Genomic DNA, 16,879 nt, shown 5'->3' with positions numbered 1-16,879 from the left:
AATGGCATCAACGAGTGAAGGCGACGAAGCGACAGATCAGTTCTTCGCCCTCCTGAATTCTCAAGCGATTGATCCCTCCCTCGATTCAACTCCTTCTTCGACTTCCTTCTCTCCGACTCCCGTCGACGTTTCTTCCTCTCGTCCCGTCACTTTCTCCTCTGCATTCTCTCAATCGTCTCGACCTCGACGGAGCTCAGCTCTCGCAGCCTCTCACAACATCACTCGAAGTTACTCGAATCCTCTCTCCTCCGCCTCTTCCGAATCTCAAACTCTCCAACCCTTTCCCGAATACAACTTCCTCACAAACACCACGACCGAGAGAGAGGAAGATGGAGCGATCGCAGGACCTGGACCAAGTTCAATCGCCTCTCTCGTCGCTCGAAACGGAAATGCGATCCAAGGACTCGAACACTTCGATCCATCTCTCGATCCCTCTTCCGCTGAACTTCCAATTCCTCCTCCCCTTCCTCAAGCAACCCCAACATCGCACTCCTCTGAGTCAACGCCGAAACTTTCAGAACCGAAGAAGAGAGGAAGACCTCGAACTAAACCTCAGAAAGATCCAAATCAACCCGCGAAGAAACGGGGAAGACCCAAGAAACATGCGGATCGTGACGAGACACCTCGAACGCAAGAAGATGAGTCGACTTACTTTCCGGACGTAGCTCCAGGCGAAACGAGATCGGGAGCGGAAGAAAGTGAGGATGAGGAAGGAGATGGTTCAGATTCGACTCAGCGATCTCGAGGAAGTCAGAAAGATGGAGATGAGACGCGGAAAGAGAAAAGGAAGAAGAAGAAGAAACCGAAAGGAAGGAAGAGGATTGAACCTCCTTTGATTCCTCGAGTGTTTCGAAGTCCGAAGAAAGTGCAAGAGACGAATGAAGAAACGGCGGATCTGGACGTTCACGATCTTCTTGAGGGAAAGGTACGAGAGTTGGAGGAGGGTGAAGAGTTGACAGAGGAACAGATGAGGGAATTGCAAAGAGCGATGAATCCGTGAGTTTTTCTCTCTTGCTCGTTCTAGCTTGTGACTTGCTCGTTCTAGCCTGCGACTAACACTCTTCTCTCGCAGCAATTTCGCCCCTGAGTTGTTGGCAATGCTGGAAGAGCACGCTGAGCAGTACAATCGAGCGTACAAAGCTCTGCAGGAAGAACTGCTCGCCGTTCAGGTCGAGGAAAGTTACCTTGAACACATCAAGGAGGTTGCTCTCGTAAGTTTATACAGTCTCTACTCGATGTAATTGAGCTGATTCGTGGTCGACTGAACAGGAAATGAGGAACAATATCCGATACCCTCTGAAAACGGTCGACGAAATCGAACAACTCGAATCGAACCCTTGATTCATCTCGTTATTATCACATTCGACTTGGCTTCTTCCGCTTCCTACTCGGTTCAAACCCATTTCGATTCCCGTTTCTGTCGCTAGTCTCTTCTCCTTGTTGTTCGTCCTCTCCATTCGATCCACCAACGAATCCTCTCGGTTCTTTAACCAATCCAACTTTCCCTCCCGCGCCTAATCTCGCCGCTTTCCTCGTACTCTCCGGTAGACTCGCCCAGTATTGTCGTTCTCGTTCTCCTCGTAACATTTCGACCGCGATAGGTCTCCTCAGGTCCTGTTCTTGCGCCTTCTTGAGGTCTTCTTCCGAGAGAGTGTCGACGGGAGAGAGTGTGTCGCGGGAGAGATGGTATGTGATCGTCGAGAGGAGATGAGATTCAGTGAGAGCTGCTAGAGGTGCCGAGGAGAATCGAATATAACACTGCAAATCGCGAAAAACTAAAGTCAGTTCTGCAGACCGAACGACGGGAAGAGAAAGAGAAGACTGACCGTCTCCAACCCTTTCTCGTAGTCTACAAACTCGACTCCTTTCCCACTCCCTTCTTGTAAATCATCCAACAACCTCCCGAACAGAGCTTTCAAACTCGTTTTCGAACTCTTCTCGTGTACGTTTCTGACCCACAGAACGCAGCCTTGGGGATACGCACCTTGGATCGAGAGAGCTACGTCGGAAGTCAGGTCGAGTGGACCATGCTCGGTTGTTGAGGGTGGGAGAGGCGAAGGAGTACGAAGAGGGCGAGTGTGACGAGGGAGAGAAGAGCTACCACCGCTAGGGAGAAGGGAAGAGAGGGAAGGAGATGATGCTCGTTCGCGTTTCGGGCGTTTGTGAGATGAAGACTCGGCGTGAGGAGAAGAAGCTCGTTTGTTGCGGGAGGGAGGTTCGGGAGGAGCAGTATCGAGGGAAGAAGATTGTTGTTGCTGAAGATGAGGTGGCTGATCTTTGACATCGGGTGGATTCCGTAGTTGATCGAGTTCTCCAGACGCTTGAGCTTCCAGTAATTTTTCGAGTGTTCTTCGATATGCGAGGTATTCTTTCTTAAGCTCGAGCCAACGTGCACTGCGATGCACAGAGATGCTCAGCGACGAGATTCGCGTGAGAAGTAGAGAGCGAGAACTTACTAGGACATCGCTCTAAGCCCACCTCTTTTTGCCTTTTCCCGGCAACTCAGTTCTTTCTTCGCTTTCCCCTTCCCCTTTACTGTCGATTTCTTCGCTTCTTCCCCTTCCCCTTCTACTTCTTCCATCCTGTCTTCTGCTTCTTCTGCCTCCTCCTCGGCGGCCTCATCGCTACCTTCACTCTCCCTCTTCCCCGACCATTCCTTCAACGCTCTCTCGACCTCTTCCTTGTTGCTCAAAACGACAAACGCAAACCCCTTGAACGGTCCTCCTCCTTTCGGTAATCCCTTCGGTTTCCTCTTCAACCCCTCTCCACTCTGCGCGAGTTCCTCCGCCTGTTTCGCTCGCATCGAAGCTCGAAACGCTTCAGCTTGACTTGTTTCGCCTCCTCCCTCCTCTTCGTCTGCGTCTTGGTCTTCCTCCTCTGCTGAGAGGTCAGGGGGATTCTTCGGGTCGTAGAGAATTGGGAGAACGAGTTTTTGGATCCGAGTAGAGAGAGCGGAAGAAAGGAAATGAATGAGAGAGAACGTTTCGGGACGTGTCGAGTGGATTGCGTTCAGAGATGAGTTGAAGGGGATATTCTCCTTTAAGTCATCAGTGTGATCTGTGAGCCGGACACGATCGAGAGTAGCGAAAGTGAGAAATTTGACGCACGAGATGAACCGTTAAATCGTCCCATTCGGCCAACTCGAACGTTTCTAACTCCTCCATTGTCCGATCGCCTACGTCCTTCGACACTCTCCTACGGATCTGATACCCCGTCTCATGGACCTCAAAGATTTCTGACCTCCTGAGAGCGACCGCATTCTTGAGATCTACTAATTTACTCGTCAAAGCTCTGACAGGCGCGATTCCGAGGACTTGAGAAAGATGGATCCCTGTAGTGCCTTGTCGAACTCAAGTGTCAGCTTTCGCGCACCTGAAAACAGACAGGAGAGCAAGGGAGAGAGAGCATTTTACATTCGATTCCCGATTTGAACTTCTCCAACATCCCCGACGAACGATACAGCGTCAATCCATGGTCTGACAGACTGCCTTCCAGCGTACTGAGAACCTGTTCGAGTCGCTGTACTTCCTGAGGTGGGATCGAAGGGAGTGGGGTAGTTGAACTCGAAGGTTCGGAACGAGCAGGAGGAACGGAAGTCGAAGGTGCAGAGGGAGTAGAGAGAGGTAGAGAGGATATGGGAGGTCGAGCTGGGGCAGTAGAACGCTTCTTGACGGCTCGAGGAACGAAACTAGATCGAGGGAATGATGAAGTTGTGCCAGAGGTTGAGGGTGCTGTGCTGCCTTCTGTAGGTTGTACTGGAGTCGAGGACATCCGAACTGTAATGTAGCGTCGTGAAGCGAGGCGATGAGTGGAGTGAAGAGAAACAAAAGTTGACATCTCTCAGATTTCGCAAGGTTCGCTCTCCAGATCACTCGCGATGACGCTCAGATCGGGTATTGGGTTTGAGATTTGCAAGCTGTACATAATGAGGGAGAAAGAACGACACAGTATAAGGAAATGAATGAAGGGACTGAATGAGAAGATAGAGCTAGCGAATATTCAAAATAGACGAAAATGAGTTTTTGCTATGAGGAAACAGAACGATGCGAGCGAGGTTGAGTGCTTTATAGTTTGTTGTTTTGACCGGCAGTGAACTTCTTGATGAGTGCTTCACGGATGTGGTCGAGGAATCCGGCGGTGGTAACGTAGTGTTCCCGTTTCATGCTAAATCACCCGAGAAACCGCATCAGTCTCGACGTCTGTGAGTATGTAGAGAGACGGACTTACTTCTTTCCGTGAATCGACAACGCAAGATCCTTCGTCATAACACCATCGACATCGACCGCTTCGACACAGCACGCCTCGAGATCCTTTCCGAATTTGATCAATCGTTCGTTTCCATCTCGTTTGCCCATGAAGATCAACCCTCGAGTCCAAGCAAAGATCGAAGCGATAGAATTCGTAGAGGTTTCGTTCCCCTTTTGGTGTTCTCGGTAATGACGAGTGACGGTACCGTGAGCGGCTTCGGATTCAATAACTTTACCGTCGGGGGTGACGAGCTCGGAAGACATCAATCCGAGGGATCCGAAACCTTGACTACTCGAGTGAATGGCTCAGTTTCGAGTCGAGTCGAAGTAAAGAGAGCGTTTGAGAAACTTACGCAACGATATCGGATTGAACATCTCCGTCGTAGTTCTTGAGAGCCATGATGTAACCTCCCGAACTCTTGATCATTTGAGCGACCATCTATCGAGGAGAATGTCTCTGTCAGTGAAAGATAAAGGCAAAAGAGGAAGTCCATCAAACTCACATCATCGATCAAACGATGTTCGTACCAGATCCCGAGTTCCTTGAACTTGGCAGCGTATTGAGTATCGTAAATCTCTTGGAAGATGTCCTTCCATTGACCATCGTAACCCTTCAAAATGGTATTTTTCGTCGACATGTATAAGGGCAATTTCTTCTCAATCGCGAGTTTGAACGAACTTTGAGCGAAATCGACGATCGATTGTTTCGTGTTGTACATCGCCAAGCCGACACCGGGTCCTTTGAAGTGGTACACTTCTTGGTTGACAACTTTTTGCGCCTTGTCGTCGGGAGTGTAGATGAGTTCGAGTTTACCGGGTCCAGGAACGACGATGTCGGTTGCTCGGTACTGATCTCCGTGAGCGTGTCGTCCGACGATAATGGGTTTGGTCCATCCGGGAACGGCTTTGGGAACTTTTTCGACAATGATGGGCTCTCGGAAAACGGTTCCTCCGAGGATGTTTCGGATAGTACCGTTAGGAGACTACGCATAGAAAGCGTTAGGTCGAGTCAATCGAAGTATAAGGGCCAAGAGCGTACCCTCCACATCTTCTTGAGTTTGAATTCTTCCACTCGAGCTTCATCGGGAGTGATAGTCGCGCACTGAGAGGACGGAATTGAAGTTTCAGCTAGGTAACAGTCGCTGATTCAGAGTCGTCCTCACCTTTACTCCAACTCCATACTTCAAGATGGCTTCAGCGGCATCGACCGTGACTTTATCATCCGTTTCATCTCGGTACTCGAGTCCCAAATCGTAGTACTTGATATCGACTTCGAGGAAGGGCAAAATGAGTTCATTCTTGATCTTGTGCCAACTATCAAAGAACGACGAGAGAGGGAAAGGTCAGCCGAGAAGCCGCGGAAAGGAAATTTCTATCGGGAAAGTCGGAAGCCGAAGGGAAAGGAAGAGGGGAATTCGGAATTGTGCGGACAAACTCGAACACTGGCGAGGAACAAGGACTTACATGATACGGGTCATCTCATCTCCGTCCATCTAAGCAGCGCATACTCCCTCGAGAATCAGCTCAGCCGCGAGAGGAGGAGAGACGGAGAAAAGTGGAGAAAGAGTGGACAAAGAGAACTGACCTCGACGATGGGGTTCTCGACCTTGATCTTTTGCTCTTTAGGGATAGACATGGCTAGATTAAGCAAGCGAGTAATGTACGAGAGAGAGTTAGGATCGGAAGCGGATGAGATGGAGGTGGAAGATAGAGAAGCGAGATTTCGAAACTTCGTCTTTCCAGACTCCACGCGGCTGGAGCGGCTCATTCCGATCAATTATCCACTCTTACTCTTCCTGTCTCTATCTTCCCATCCTTCTACGCGCAATCCTAGTAGACCTTATCCTGAATCACTTATCTTTTTTCCCACCTCTCTCTGAATATTGCCGACTCGAGAGAAAACTGCGTGCCGAAGACTCACCGACGGGTTCCATAGTACTAGCCCACCTCTTGAATGGACTTCCTTGCGTGAACGCGAACGTAGATCGAGGAGACGAAGGGAGAGAGAGTCGAGGAGTTTGACTAGCTAAAACGTAGGCTGAAGCTCCTCGGGATGAAGCGGTTGCGGCAGATACGAGAGGTCGAGCTAATCGGAGCATCTGGAGGTATGTCCGGACGAGCTAAGAGGGGGAGGTGAGGGAGCTGAGAGGAGATCTGAGTGAAACTTGACTTTCAAACTTTCGTCGGTCACTGATCGATAAGTTCGCGCGTGACTCTTGCCGGCGATGACTTCTTTCTCGCGTTTAGATCTCGCTACATACATACAGATTCCATAAGATTTGGATAAACATCTAATGCTACAATCTAAGATGGAGGTCCTTCTTCGTCCTCTGCAAATTCCGTTTGATCAAACATTTTCAAGCTGCACGAACAACCCTAGAGTCAGCACTCCTTCGAGTACAGAGCATGCAGGATATCGACATACCTTTCGTTCCAATCTGTCGACAATACCGCAAAATGACCGAAAGTCAGCGACTTTCTCGATTTCCCTCGCAAAAAAGGAAAACTTCTTTGTATAGCTCACCTTTCTTCCTCCTTCTCCTCGGATCAAAAAATCCTATCCATTCCTTCACACCCTCCTCCAATCTCCCCAATCCAACCGCTCTCCATCGTTTCTCTCGACTCCTAACAAAAACTCCCGCGTCTCTCGGTAATCCAGCTCGTTCAACCGCTAACGTTTCGACCCTTTCCCTCAGATCGTCCCGCATTGATCGAAGCATCAAGAGTTGTCGTTTACCGAGGAGTAAGAGGCGGAGAAGAGCCAGGAGGGCGCGGAGGGATGAGGTCAGGTCTTCGAGGAATCGAAGGGTTAACCACATGGTGAGGGGGAAGAAGAAGATGTTGAGAGGTGTGAAGGGGAGGGTGAAGAGTACGCAGAGGGCGATCACGAGGAAACCGGAACCAACTCCGTAGACGAGTTTGGTTTGAGCGATCTAAGGAGTATGCGAGAGTTAGCTCGCTTGATCCTGACCATTCTGGGAATCAAACGAGTCAAAAAGTCACCTCGTCATAGGTACTACGTGAGCGAGCCAAATACGACCTGTCAGCGTTTTCATCAAGCAAGCAGGACGCAGTCGTAAAGCTCACTCCCAAGCCGGTCCCTTTTTAACCATCTTCTTCGTTTGCCACCTCGTCACGAAGAAGATTGGTGCCCACAGGAAGCATCCAGGTAGGGCTACCGCGAACAAAAGCATAGAGGCTGCGAGTCGAACGAGGAGTCGTTTCAGGACGACATGCCGACGGAGGAGACGGGGGTTTCGGACTCGATCATCTGCGCGTGTCCACAAAGGCGTAGTCCACAAAGGCGTAGTGTCAGAGTTAAGAAGACCCGTGCGTGGCAAGAGGAAAGTTACCTTTGATTCCGTGTAGGTAGAGGAGATCCTGAGGGGATAAGAGCGTCAGAAACTACTGCCTTCGCTCACTTAGCGGTCAGAAGCGGATGAGGAGCGTACTTGATAAGTCTACGCAGTACGAACTCGTCAGTTACTTCTCGTCTTGACAAAGATTGACTAGGAAGTAACTCACCTTGAGATCCTTCACCAATTCCGTCACTCCGTCTTTCTTCTCCTCCTCTTCCGCGCTGAACCCTCCATCAGTCGTCGTCGTTTTCCCAATCTCCTTCGGGATCCCAAAGTAACCACCTCCCCCATTCGAGTCCTGTCCCTTTTCTCGCATCGGAGTCTTCCAAACTTCTTCCGTTGCCGCCGCGAGTTTCTTCCCATTCTTTCCAGCCAATCGAGCCTCTCCTCCATTCTTCGCCTTCGATCCTCTCTCACGCTTAGGCGTCTTGAGCCCCGACTCGATTTGGTCGACCACTTGTTGCTGTTCCAATTCATCCCATTTCTTCTCCGCTCGTTTCCCCGCCAACGCATCGACGAACCTCTGGGTCAATCTGACATGATCTCCCAGCGTCAACTTTGTTCCCAGCGGAGCGTAGAGCCGTCTCGCCGTGTTCGCCGCTCGTAGGTGAGACCAAGACGGAGCATCTAGAATCCCACTCTTGATCGAAGTTCCAATCGTGCTCGTCAATGATCTCACCGCTCGTTCGTGAGCTGAATACTCCTCGTCTTGAGTCGTAGTTGTCGAAGGGGTCGAAACGAGATCCGGGTGGGTTTGAGCCGAGACGTAAATTGGAGGATTGAAAGTGATTAGAACGTCGGATCTGAAAGAGTTGCGTTGAGGATACGACATGGAGACGGTTTGTATTGCGAGTTTGAAGGAGGAGTCGCCGGCTTCAACGCGGCGAGTGAGGGTGTCGGAAACGATTCGAGAAACTCCTTGCTTGAGAGGCGACATTTCAGAGTGGTATCGAGACATTCCTTCAGGGAACATACACTGAAACGACAACGACTGCCTCAGCAGAGAGAAAATGCAGAGTAACCACGTTGACGTACGATCATATCCCCGTTTTGTTCCAACGATTTGATTAAATCGTGAAAGACTATCGAGTTGTCGACTTTCTGACCGAGGTGATCCTTTGGTCGTTTGATTGGGAGAGTTCCAGCGTTCTCAATCAAGAAGGAAGAGAACGTTCCGCGGCCGAATTGAGTGTCTTTCGCCGTTAATCGAAGGAGAGAACGTTTTGAAGGTGGAACGCTCGTTACGAGGAGAAGAGCGTCCGTGAGAGAGTTGGAGTGATTCGCACAGAGCATACTGTGCAGACCTCACTGCCGCTTAGCTCAAGCGAAAGGCCCTCGCTCTGCGAGAGGAGAGTACTCACGTTGGAACACCGTCTGGTGGAATATGCTCTTCCCCTTCTACGACTACATTCGAGTAGAATACCCCGAGTACGAATCTGAACAACCATCGGATCAGGATGTACGCCAAGGTCGGTTGAGAGCCCTTCAAGCGAGGGAGAGAGGGAGATGACGTTTCGGAAGCGGAAGTGTCGAGCTGTTGTGGACGAGGCTGACCTGTCGGATCCCTCGGTGGACCATCGGTGCCTGGAGACATGGCGAGAGTCGAGTTATCCCAGAGTGATGCGGAGAACGGGCAGAGAATTCGAAAGTTTGATGAAGCTCTTCTCCTCTCTCACCACTCACCTTGGTCCCGAATCGGCTATACGAACTCGACAGGAACGGCTGTATACCTACGTAGATGCAGGTAGAATCATTTGTCAGCCACTTCGTTCTCAGCTCCCTCCCGAAACTTCTTCTCTCCAACGTCGTCAACTGAAACTGGACGCCCTCGCAAGAGTATCATTCGCCTGAATGGAGATGTATGAAGATCTCTAGCTTGGCCGCCAGCTGATTTGAGGGGACCTGAGGCAAAAACGAAGGAAGTCGAGCGACGTGCCAGTGAGGCTCGTTCGCTAGAGGAAACGGGAAACGGGATTTATGAAAAGCTCGGTGCAGCCACAAGTATGTCAGTGCGGCCGAATGCCAAGCAGGAGGAGGCGGCAGAGGAAGTCCGCCAGTCTCGAACCCGGAATCCTTCCCCAGATGATTCTGCTCCACGACGACGACGACGAAGCTCCTCTCATAAACGACGAAGCAGCTCTTTGGCACGACGGACTCCTCCTCCTGCTCCTCTCACACCATTACCAACCGATGCTCCTTCTTCCCTCCTCTTCTCCGATGTCCCACTTCGGTCTGCAGAATCGGTTCCCTTCCTTCCCCTCGTGTTGATGCAGCAATGTCTTCAATCCTTGAACGATTACAAACCTTACATCGACGTCGACTCTCTGAACGCGCCAACCCATTCGTTCTCGTACTTTCAACGACAAATTCGGTTTTTCTGTCACCTCGCGAATCCGCAACTTTGGTCTACGAGACCCCAACAAGCTTTCGATCGCGGGACCTATACGTCTCTCAACTTGCAACTGATCCAGGCTCGTCTCGACCTCGATCGAATCCGCCGTGACTTCCCGCTCGGGAGGGATAATGAGGAACGTTTGAAAGATTTACCGCTCGGTTACCCATTCTGGAATGCGCTCTATGACGTTTTGAGTTGGATCTATGGGAGGACAGTCGAGGGTCGGGAAGCGTGTCGGTTCATCGAGCATGTACCGACGAATCTGCTGGTTTTAAGTAAGTGAGCCACTCCTTCACACTACACTCACGACGTTCTCTCTCTCTCACGCGAGATCGAAATTGATCTACTCGGAAACGTTTCTCAGTTCGTCTACACGTCGACCTCACTCGTTACGCTCAAGTGGTCAATCTCGCGTTCCTCGATTTCCGTCACTACCTCATTTCCCAACCCTTTCACCTCCTCTCTCCGAAGCTTCAACGCGCTCGCGAACTCGTACAATGGCTCACTCTCTTTTCGGTTAATACGACGAAAGCGCCTCGTTACATCTTGTGGTGGTCTCAGGAAATTATGAGAGGGAAGGGAGACGATCTCTGACGGAACGATGGATGGAGAGATTAGGCGGTTGGAACAGTACCGCGGCTTGAGACAGGTGGGAAGAACAGATCATGTGCGTCGAACCCGAGGTGTGAATCCTGGACTGTCGAAAATTTGCAATGGTTGAAAAAGTCTCCTCAAGCCGCTTGTGAGACATGACCTGCTCGGCGTCCGGGATCATCTCGGTCAATTTGATTTTGCTGTTTTGCTGTACAAAGAGATTGCGAGTCGGGACGAGAAGAGAAGACGAGGATCTGCGGTGGAGTAACTTGACATTGTCCAAAAGGCGGCCAATTCGTATGCATCGAGCGGTCCGTTTACTCCAAGCAAAGTGAGAGGCTAAGCTCTCTGTTTCAGTCTATGCCCGAGTCGTCCTTCTCTCGGTATGCAAAATCGAGACGGAATCCAGAAGAAACCTTTCCCGCGCTCGCAGGGGTATCATTGCCAACTCGTGCTCTTTTCTCGCCTTTCCCCTCCTCTCAGTCAACCTGTTTGGCCCAGCCTAACTCTAATTTCGTGCGAAACATCTCGTCTCCCTGACTTTAATTGCGACCACCTCGAAGCGAGAGTACCAAATGAAGTGTCGATCCTCCTTCTACTTTGTGTCCTTCTGCCGTAACATCGTCTTGCCTGATACGATTCGAACATGTTCTCGTCAGTGAAGCTGCACCGCGTAAGGGAGAGATAAGGTAGGGAAAGAACGTCGACGGAGAGAGGGAGCGGATGGAGAAGAGAGGAGTTGAGAGGGAACTTACATAGCCTTTCCGAGGTAAATTAGACGTTGTTGCGCTGGAGGGATACCTTCCTTCTCTTCTAGGACTTCCTTGATCTTTGACACCTATCAACGACGCCCGCAAGATGATCGAGAGGAGAGAGGCGATGATCAGCTTTTGCTCGTCAACTCTGAAAGTTCTTGGACAGAGAGTACTGGAAAGCGGTGCTTACCTTGTAGTCAGGTTCAATGTCCAACTCAATCTAAGCACGCCAACGGACCCAGAGGGAACGAAAGGTTGAAGGAGAATGTCAGTCGATCAGCAGCGAGCTCGCTCGGAAACGCGCGTGAGATAGACGAGAGTGACATACCTCCTTTCCAGTGAGAGTCTACACGCGTACGAGGGGCAGTGGAGAGCAGTCAGCCGATCCGAAAGTTGAATAGATGATGAAACTCTCTCGCCTCGAGGAGAGAGCTGTGGGAGATGCAAGGGGACATACCTTGATCTTGATTTGCATGTTTGTTCAGGTAAAAGCGTGAGGGGAGGAAAAGCTAGAGATGGAAAAGGGGGAACGAGCGATTTCTCGCCTCGCAACTTCGGAGAGGCAAGGGGAGCAAACTCAGCGAAAGCTCTCGATTGGCTAGCTAGACGCTACTGGGGGATCTAGGCGGTGTTGGAACTTGGACCGCGAGAAGCGTCGAATTGCTCGGGCTCAAAAAACTCGGGAACTGTGTTTCGCAATGATATTGCGAAAGTTCTCTCTCGCTCAATCACGCTGACAGCCTGCTCGGACGACCGCGAGTCGAGCTCGCCCTCAAGAGTCGCATCGTCCATAGTGTGCACGAGGGGAAGAAGCTTCGCCGACACAGGGTCTCTCGACAAGCTCACTGTCTGCCTGCTTCTTCCTCGTTTTCCCCAGGTTGGTCAGGTTTTACCGAGTGCTCGTTGCACAACAGCAATTCTCGTACCGAGCTCTACAGCATGAAGTGACGATCTACGACACTAGAAGTCGTGAGGACTTCATGCTCGTCCGGCGAATTCGAGTTGTTCGATTTCGTCGACCGTTTTCAGAGGGTATCGGATATTGTTCCTCATTTCCTGTTGAATCAATGGCAATGGGCTCAGCTGCAACAGAGTCCGATAGAGAGAAAGGTAGCTTACGAGAGCGACTTCCTTGATGTGCTCGAGGTAACTCTCCTCGACTTGAACGGCAAGCAATTCTTCCTGTAGAGCTTTGTAGGCTCGATTGTACTGCTCAGCGTGCTCTTCTAGCATTGTCAACAAGTCAGGCGCGAAATTGCTACGAGGAATGAGTGTCAGTCACAAGCTAGAGCTAGCGAAAGAGAGATAAACTCACGGATTCATCGCTCGCTGCAATTCCCTCATTTGCTCTTCCGTCAACTCTTCACCTTCCTCCAATTCTCGTACCCTTGACTCGAGAAGATCGTGAACGTCGAGATCTGCCGTTTCTTCGTTCGTTTCTTCTTGCACTTTCTTCGGACTTCGGAACACTCGAGGAATTAGAGGAGGGTCGATCCTCTTCCTTCCTTTCGGTTTCTTCTTCTTCTTCCTTTTCTCTTTCCGCGTCTCATCTCCATCTTTCTGACTTCCTCGAGATCGCTGAGTCGAATCTGAACCATCTCCTTCCTCATCCTCACTTTCTTCCGCTCCCGATCTCGTTTCGCCTGGAGCTACGTCCGGAAAGTAAGTCGACTCATCTTCTTGCGTTCGAGGTGTCTCGTCACGATCCGCATGTTTCTTGGGTCTTCCCCGTTTCTTCGCGGGTTGATTTGGATCTTTCTGAGGTTTAGTTCGAGGTCTTCCTCTCTTCTTCGGTTCTGAAAGTTTCGGCGTTGACTCAGAGGAGTGCGATGTTGGGGTTGCTTGAGGAAGGGGAGGAGGAATTGGAAGTTCAGCGGAAGAGGGATCGAGAGATGGATCGAAGTGTTCGAGTCCTTGGATCGCATTTCCGTTTCGAGCGACGAGAGAGGCGATTGAACTTGGTCCAGGTCCTGCGATCGCTCCATCGTCCTCTCTCTCTGCAGTGGTGTTTGTGAGAAAATCGTATTCGGGAAAAGGTTGGAGAGTCTGAGATTCGGAAGAGGCGGAGGAGAGAGGATTCGAGTAACTTCGAGTGATGTTGTGGGATACGGCGAGAGCTGAGCTCCGTCGAGGTCGAGAAGATTGAGAGAATGCAGAGGAGAAAGTGACGGGACGAGAGGAAGAAACGTCGACGGGATTCGGAGAGAAGGAATTCGAGGAAGAAGTCGAATCGAGAGAGGGATCAATCGCTTGAGAGTTCAGTAGGGCGAAGAACTGGTCTGTCGCTTCATCGCCTTCATTCGTTGATGCCATTCTCTCGAGTGGTTCAGTCAGAGAATCTGAGAGGGAAGAGAGAGGGGACGAAGAAGATCAGCGGGAACTCGTTTGGGCACCTTGATATCGATACTGAAGCTTGATAGACTCACTCTAAGAGTTCCCAAAGTGTCACTGACTCGTCTTCACCCTCCGAAAGGTAGAGATTACCCTTCTAAGATGATCGTGTTGAGCGAGTCGCCTTCGTCGAATGTAGCTCGTTTGGCCTTGTGAGCGGCTTTGGCGTATGGCTAGAGGCTTGCTTCTCAGTCGAGGGCTTCAGCTGTCGGCGTTTGAGGTTGTCGTGAAGAGTGAGAGGCGAAAAGAGATCTTCGGAAACTCTTGCCTCTCTACCCTGCACTTCGAACCTCCAAGATGCTCGGCTTCGACGTACGAGATCTTCCTATTCCCTGCTTGAAACGCTCGTATCGATACTCGAACGATACTCTTGCTCTGACAGCTCTCGACTCAAAGGTGCATTCATCTCGCCCTTCTTCCTCTCCTCACACTCACACTCGAGCGACTAGAACGTAGAGCATGGTCGATGATCGAGGCGACGACTCAGGGAGCAAAGGGACGAAAAGAACCAAACAAGAGAATCCGCTCGCTAGCGCTCTGATTCGCATCTCGTCTCTTCCTCCGAACAAGGCTCTGACAAGTCTCCTCTTGGCTCTCGCGGACCCTCTGTGTGCTGGATATTGCCCTGCTCGTCATGGGAGTATTTGAGAGATCACCTGGAAATGCGACTCTGCAGCTCAAGCAACTGAACGTTTTTCTCGCTCGCGGCTCAGTATGCAGAAATGTAGATGGTCGAGTTGCGGATAATGCTGAGCACAACTCGTCAGTCAAAGAGCATTGTAGTGGATCCGTACCGACAGCTCTCTTTCCGAGCACTGAGCTTTTCTCCGAAGCTTTCTCTGCAGCTAAATTTTCGAGCTGTTCCCGCCCTGGGAGCTGTCACAGTTTTGATGACCATCATACCGTTGTTCACAGGGACGCTGTGAGTGCCTCAAAGAGGTAGTGGTAACTACCAACTGTTCTGTGAGGTGGTTCAGCTCATGATTCACCTTGTTGGACGAGGAAGAGAGTACCCGACACCTGAACGTCCGATCTGGTTAATCAGCCTCGCTTTCTTCCGAACTACAATCCGATCCATGGCTCTCGTTCTCCTTTGACGCGGATTTGTGATATTTCGACGATTTCCTATACTTGAGTCCGTGCACGTAACAGTACTCTCTACCTATGAGACCCTCCACTCCGTCGACTCTGACATGAAACCATTCGAGATCGGCGCAGTTGAAATCTTCTTCCAGGTCGATTTCGAGTCGATTGATGTCGAGTCCGTGTTTCTGAGCGAGCGAGAGGGCGTACTCCAGAGGGTTAACGAGGCCATTGAAGTAAAGATCGCCGACCGCTCTGTTGTAACATTCGACCACTTGAAGGTAGAAAACTTCAACGACTTGCGAGAGATTGCTTTCGACGATTAGACCGGCCGCTCGAGCTGTTTTCTCCATCTCGATGACTCCCCGAATCACGTTCGAGATGGTGTACCTCCACGGATGATCCCAATCTTCCATATTGCCTAGATTAGTGATGTTGTTGAGTAATGGGAGATGAATCGCCGGACCCCCCCAATGAGGCTCGTTGAATTCCCCCTCTGCTATGTCGATATCGAATTCAACGCCTTTTGCAACGGGTTCGTATGCGAGAGTGAGAGCGCGGAAGCGAGGAAGTTGATCAAGTCCTCCAAGAAGCTCATTGAGCCTTGGGACTTGGTTGTGGTAAACGAGACTAAGGGAAATGAGACGGGGGAGATTCAGGAGATGGGATTGGAGTTTCCTGGAGAAGAAGGTACGGTCGAGGTGAAGATGACGGAGGTCATGGAATCGGGGAAGGAGATGGTCAATTGACCTGACGGAGGATTCATCGTCTGAGCATCTTAGGCGAAGAGAGATGAGCCTCGGATCAAGATCGCGTAAGAGTGACTGGAGCGGAAACTTTTCGGGAATGTTGACTTCGAGAGAGGTGATAGACGCCGACGGAAAGAATTGGAGAATTTTAGACGGCTGCCGCAAAGCGGAAACAGCGAAGATTGCGACTTGCAATACTTGACGAGCGCGGCCACAATCGTCGTCTTCTCCTCCTTCTTCCTCCTCCTCCTCCTTCTCCTCCTCTTCGTCGCCGTCCTCATCGCTTTCAATTTGCGTAATTTCGACGAGACGAAGCGTTGGAATTTGACTCAGATTGTGAACGACGGAGCTGGTCAGAATGTACCAAGGAATCGACAAGTGTGAAGAGAGGGCAAGAGCTCTGGTTGTTGCAAAATTGGAAGGGTGTCGGCTTCGTCGAGGTTCCTCAAATTGATTTCGAGGAGATTCGGCAGATGTCGCAGGAGTTCTCTGGGTCCGACCGGGAATCCCCAGCATACAAGTCTTCTCACGTAAGCTCCTTTGTATGGTCGAGTGTCGAGCGTTTGAATTAGTCGAGCGAATTTTGAGGACCGGCCGATCGTAATCGTCTTGTAGATTGCCCTTTCTTGAGAGGGAAGGAGGTACTTCGATATCCCACGAGTCGTCAACTTTGCTCTCCAGCTGGAGATTGCTTTGGCGATTTCGAAGATGTCGTCGAGGAGCTCGCCTGGCAAGCCAGAGAGATAATCCGATTCAGCCTTTTTTCACGATAGACGAGGTTAGCTTCGCTCTGAAACGATCTGAGGGAATCCTCTGACCTTGTCCGACAGTGTGGTGGCCTGAAGAGCTCCTGAGATATCTCCGACGACGTCTGGATCGACCTGGGGAGATACAGAGCGAAAGTGATCTGAGTGAGCGAGTTCAGCGAGAGACGGCTCGACTCTGGGAGAACATACCTCGGATGTCATCAATTGCCTCCACAGCGTGTGTCTTGCGTTTCGAACTTGAGGAGGAATGGGAAAGCAAGGAGAGAAGAGGGAAGAACGGGGAGACCGGTTGAACGACAAGTTGCTGACGAGTCGGAATAGGTATAGATTGTGGAGGGGCGAAGAAGGGAAGTAAGGGTTCAGGGAACGATTGGCGGAACGAGGCGAAGGGAAAGAGGAAGAGAGAGAAACGCGGGTCGAGCGGGGTTTGAGTCGATTCAGACGGGGATCGCGCGGTCCGCGGAGCATCTTCGACCACGACGATGACGAATACTATACGGGTGGGAAATAAAGCGGCGTAGGACGCGCGAGCAAGACGT

At 50.9% G+C, this 16,879-nt stretch overlaps 7 protein-coding genes across 7 annotated transcripts; 2 read left to right on the top strand and 5 right to left on the bottom strand.

Moving 5' to 3' along the window:
• Position 1: 1 nt before the first annotated feature.
• On the top strand, positions 2-1,341 carry JCM6883_005571 (uncharacterized protein; the record flags this gene model as incomplete). Its single annotated transcript, XM_076633126.1, has 3 exons — positions 2-996; positions 1,073-1,211; positions 1,270-1,341. 3 exons carry the CDS (start codon positions 2-4, stop codon positions 1,339-1,341), a joined length of 1,206 nt encoding a protein of 401 aa, XP_076486881.1.
• Positions 1,342-1,356: 15 nt separating this feature from the next.
• On the bottom strand, positions 1,357-3,771 carry JCM6883_005570 (uncharacterized protein; the record flags this gene model as incomplete). The annotated part of the gene is made up of 5 exons (XM_076633125.1): positions 1,357-1,758; positions 1,827-2,394; positions 2,457-3,037; positions 3,108-3,331; positions 3,414-3,771. The coding sequence occupies 5 exons, from the start codon at positions 3,769-3,771 to the stop codon at positions 1,357-1,359; spliced, it is 2,133 nt and encodes a 710-aa protein (XP_076486880.1).
• A 293-nt stretch (positions 3,772-4,064) lies between these two features.
• Positions 4,065-6,346, bottom strand: JCM6883_005569 (NADP-dependent isocitrate dehydrogenase; the record flags this gene model as incomplete). Its single annotated transcript, XM_076633124.1, has 9 exons — positions 4,065-4,164; positions 4,228-4,536; positions 4,601-4,686; positions 4,751-5,230; positions 5,287-5,349; positions 5,411-5,561; positions 5,712-5,740; positions 5,833-5,885; positions 6,169-6,346. The coding sequence occupies 9 exons, from the start codon at positions 6,344-6,346 to the stop codon at positions 4,065-4,067; spliced, it is 1,449 nt and encodes a 482-aa protein (XP_076486879.1).
• Positions 6,347-6,551: 205 nt separating this feature from the next.
• On the bottom strand, positions 6,552-9,200 carry JCM6883_005568 (uncharacterized protein; the record flags this gene model as incomplete). The annotated part of the gene is made up of 10 exons (XM_076633123.1): positions 6,552-6,609; positions 6,673-6,685; positions 6,772-7,180; positions 7,251-7,263; positions 7,335-7,518; positions 7,601-7,628; positions 7,700-7,708; positions 7,773-8,582; positions 8,642-8,900; positions 8,968-9,200. 10 exons carry the CDS (start codon positions 9,198-9,200, stop codon positions 6,552-6,554), a joined length of 2,016 nt encoding a protein of 671 aa, XP_076486878.1.
• A 409-nt stretch (positions 9,201-9,609) lies between these two features.
• JCM6883_005567 (uncharacterized protein) lies at positions 9,610-10,595 on the top strand (the record flags this gene model as incomplete). Its single annotated transcript, XM_076633122.1, has 2 exons — positions 9,610-10,276; positions 10,366-10,595. The coding sequence occupies 2 exons, from the start codon at positions 9,610-9,612 to the stop codon at positions 10,593-10,595; spliced, it is 897 nt and encodes a 298-aa protein (XP_076486877.1).
• Positions 10,596-12,328: 1,733 nt separating this feature from the next.
• JCM6883_005566 (uncharacterized protein) lies at positions 12,329-13,663 on the bottom strand (the record flags this gene model as incomplete). The annotated part of the gene is made up of 3 exons (XM_076633121.1): positions 12,329-12,406; positions 12,470-12,608; positions 12,666-13,663. 3 exons carry the CDS (start codon positions 13,661-13,663, stop codon positions 12,329-12,331), a joined length of 1,215 nt encoding a protein of 404 aa, XP_076486876.1.
• Positions 13,664-14,778: 1,115 nt separating this feature from the next.
• On the bottom strand, positions 14,779-15,240 carry JCM6883_005565 (uncharacterized protein; the record flags this gene model as incomplete). The annotated part of the gene is made up of 1 exon (XM_076633120.1): positions 14,779-15,240. One exon carries the CDS (start codon positions 15,238-15,240, stop codon positions 14,779-14,781), a length of 462 nt encoding a protein of 153 aa, XP_076486875.1.
• Between the last annotated feature and the right edge of the window lie 1,639 nt (positions 15,241-16,879).

The sequence above is a fragment of the Sporobolomyces salmoneus genome (genome assembly GCF_050403485.1).
Source record: "Sporobolomyces salmoneus JCM6883 DNA, S_salmoneus_JCM6883_v1_ctg34, whole genome shotgun sequence".
NCBI lineage: Eukaryota > Fungi > Basidiomycota > Microbotryomycetes > Sporidiobolales > Sporidiobolaceae > Sporobolomyces > Sporobolomyces salmoneus.
The sequence above is the reverse complement of the archived record's forward strand: the minus strand, read 5'-3'. Positions and strand labels throughout refer to the sequence as shown.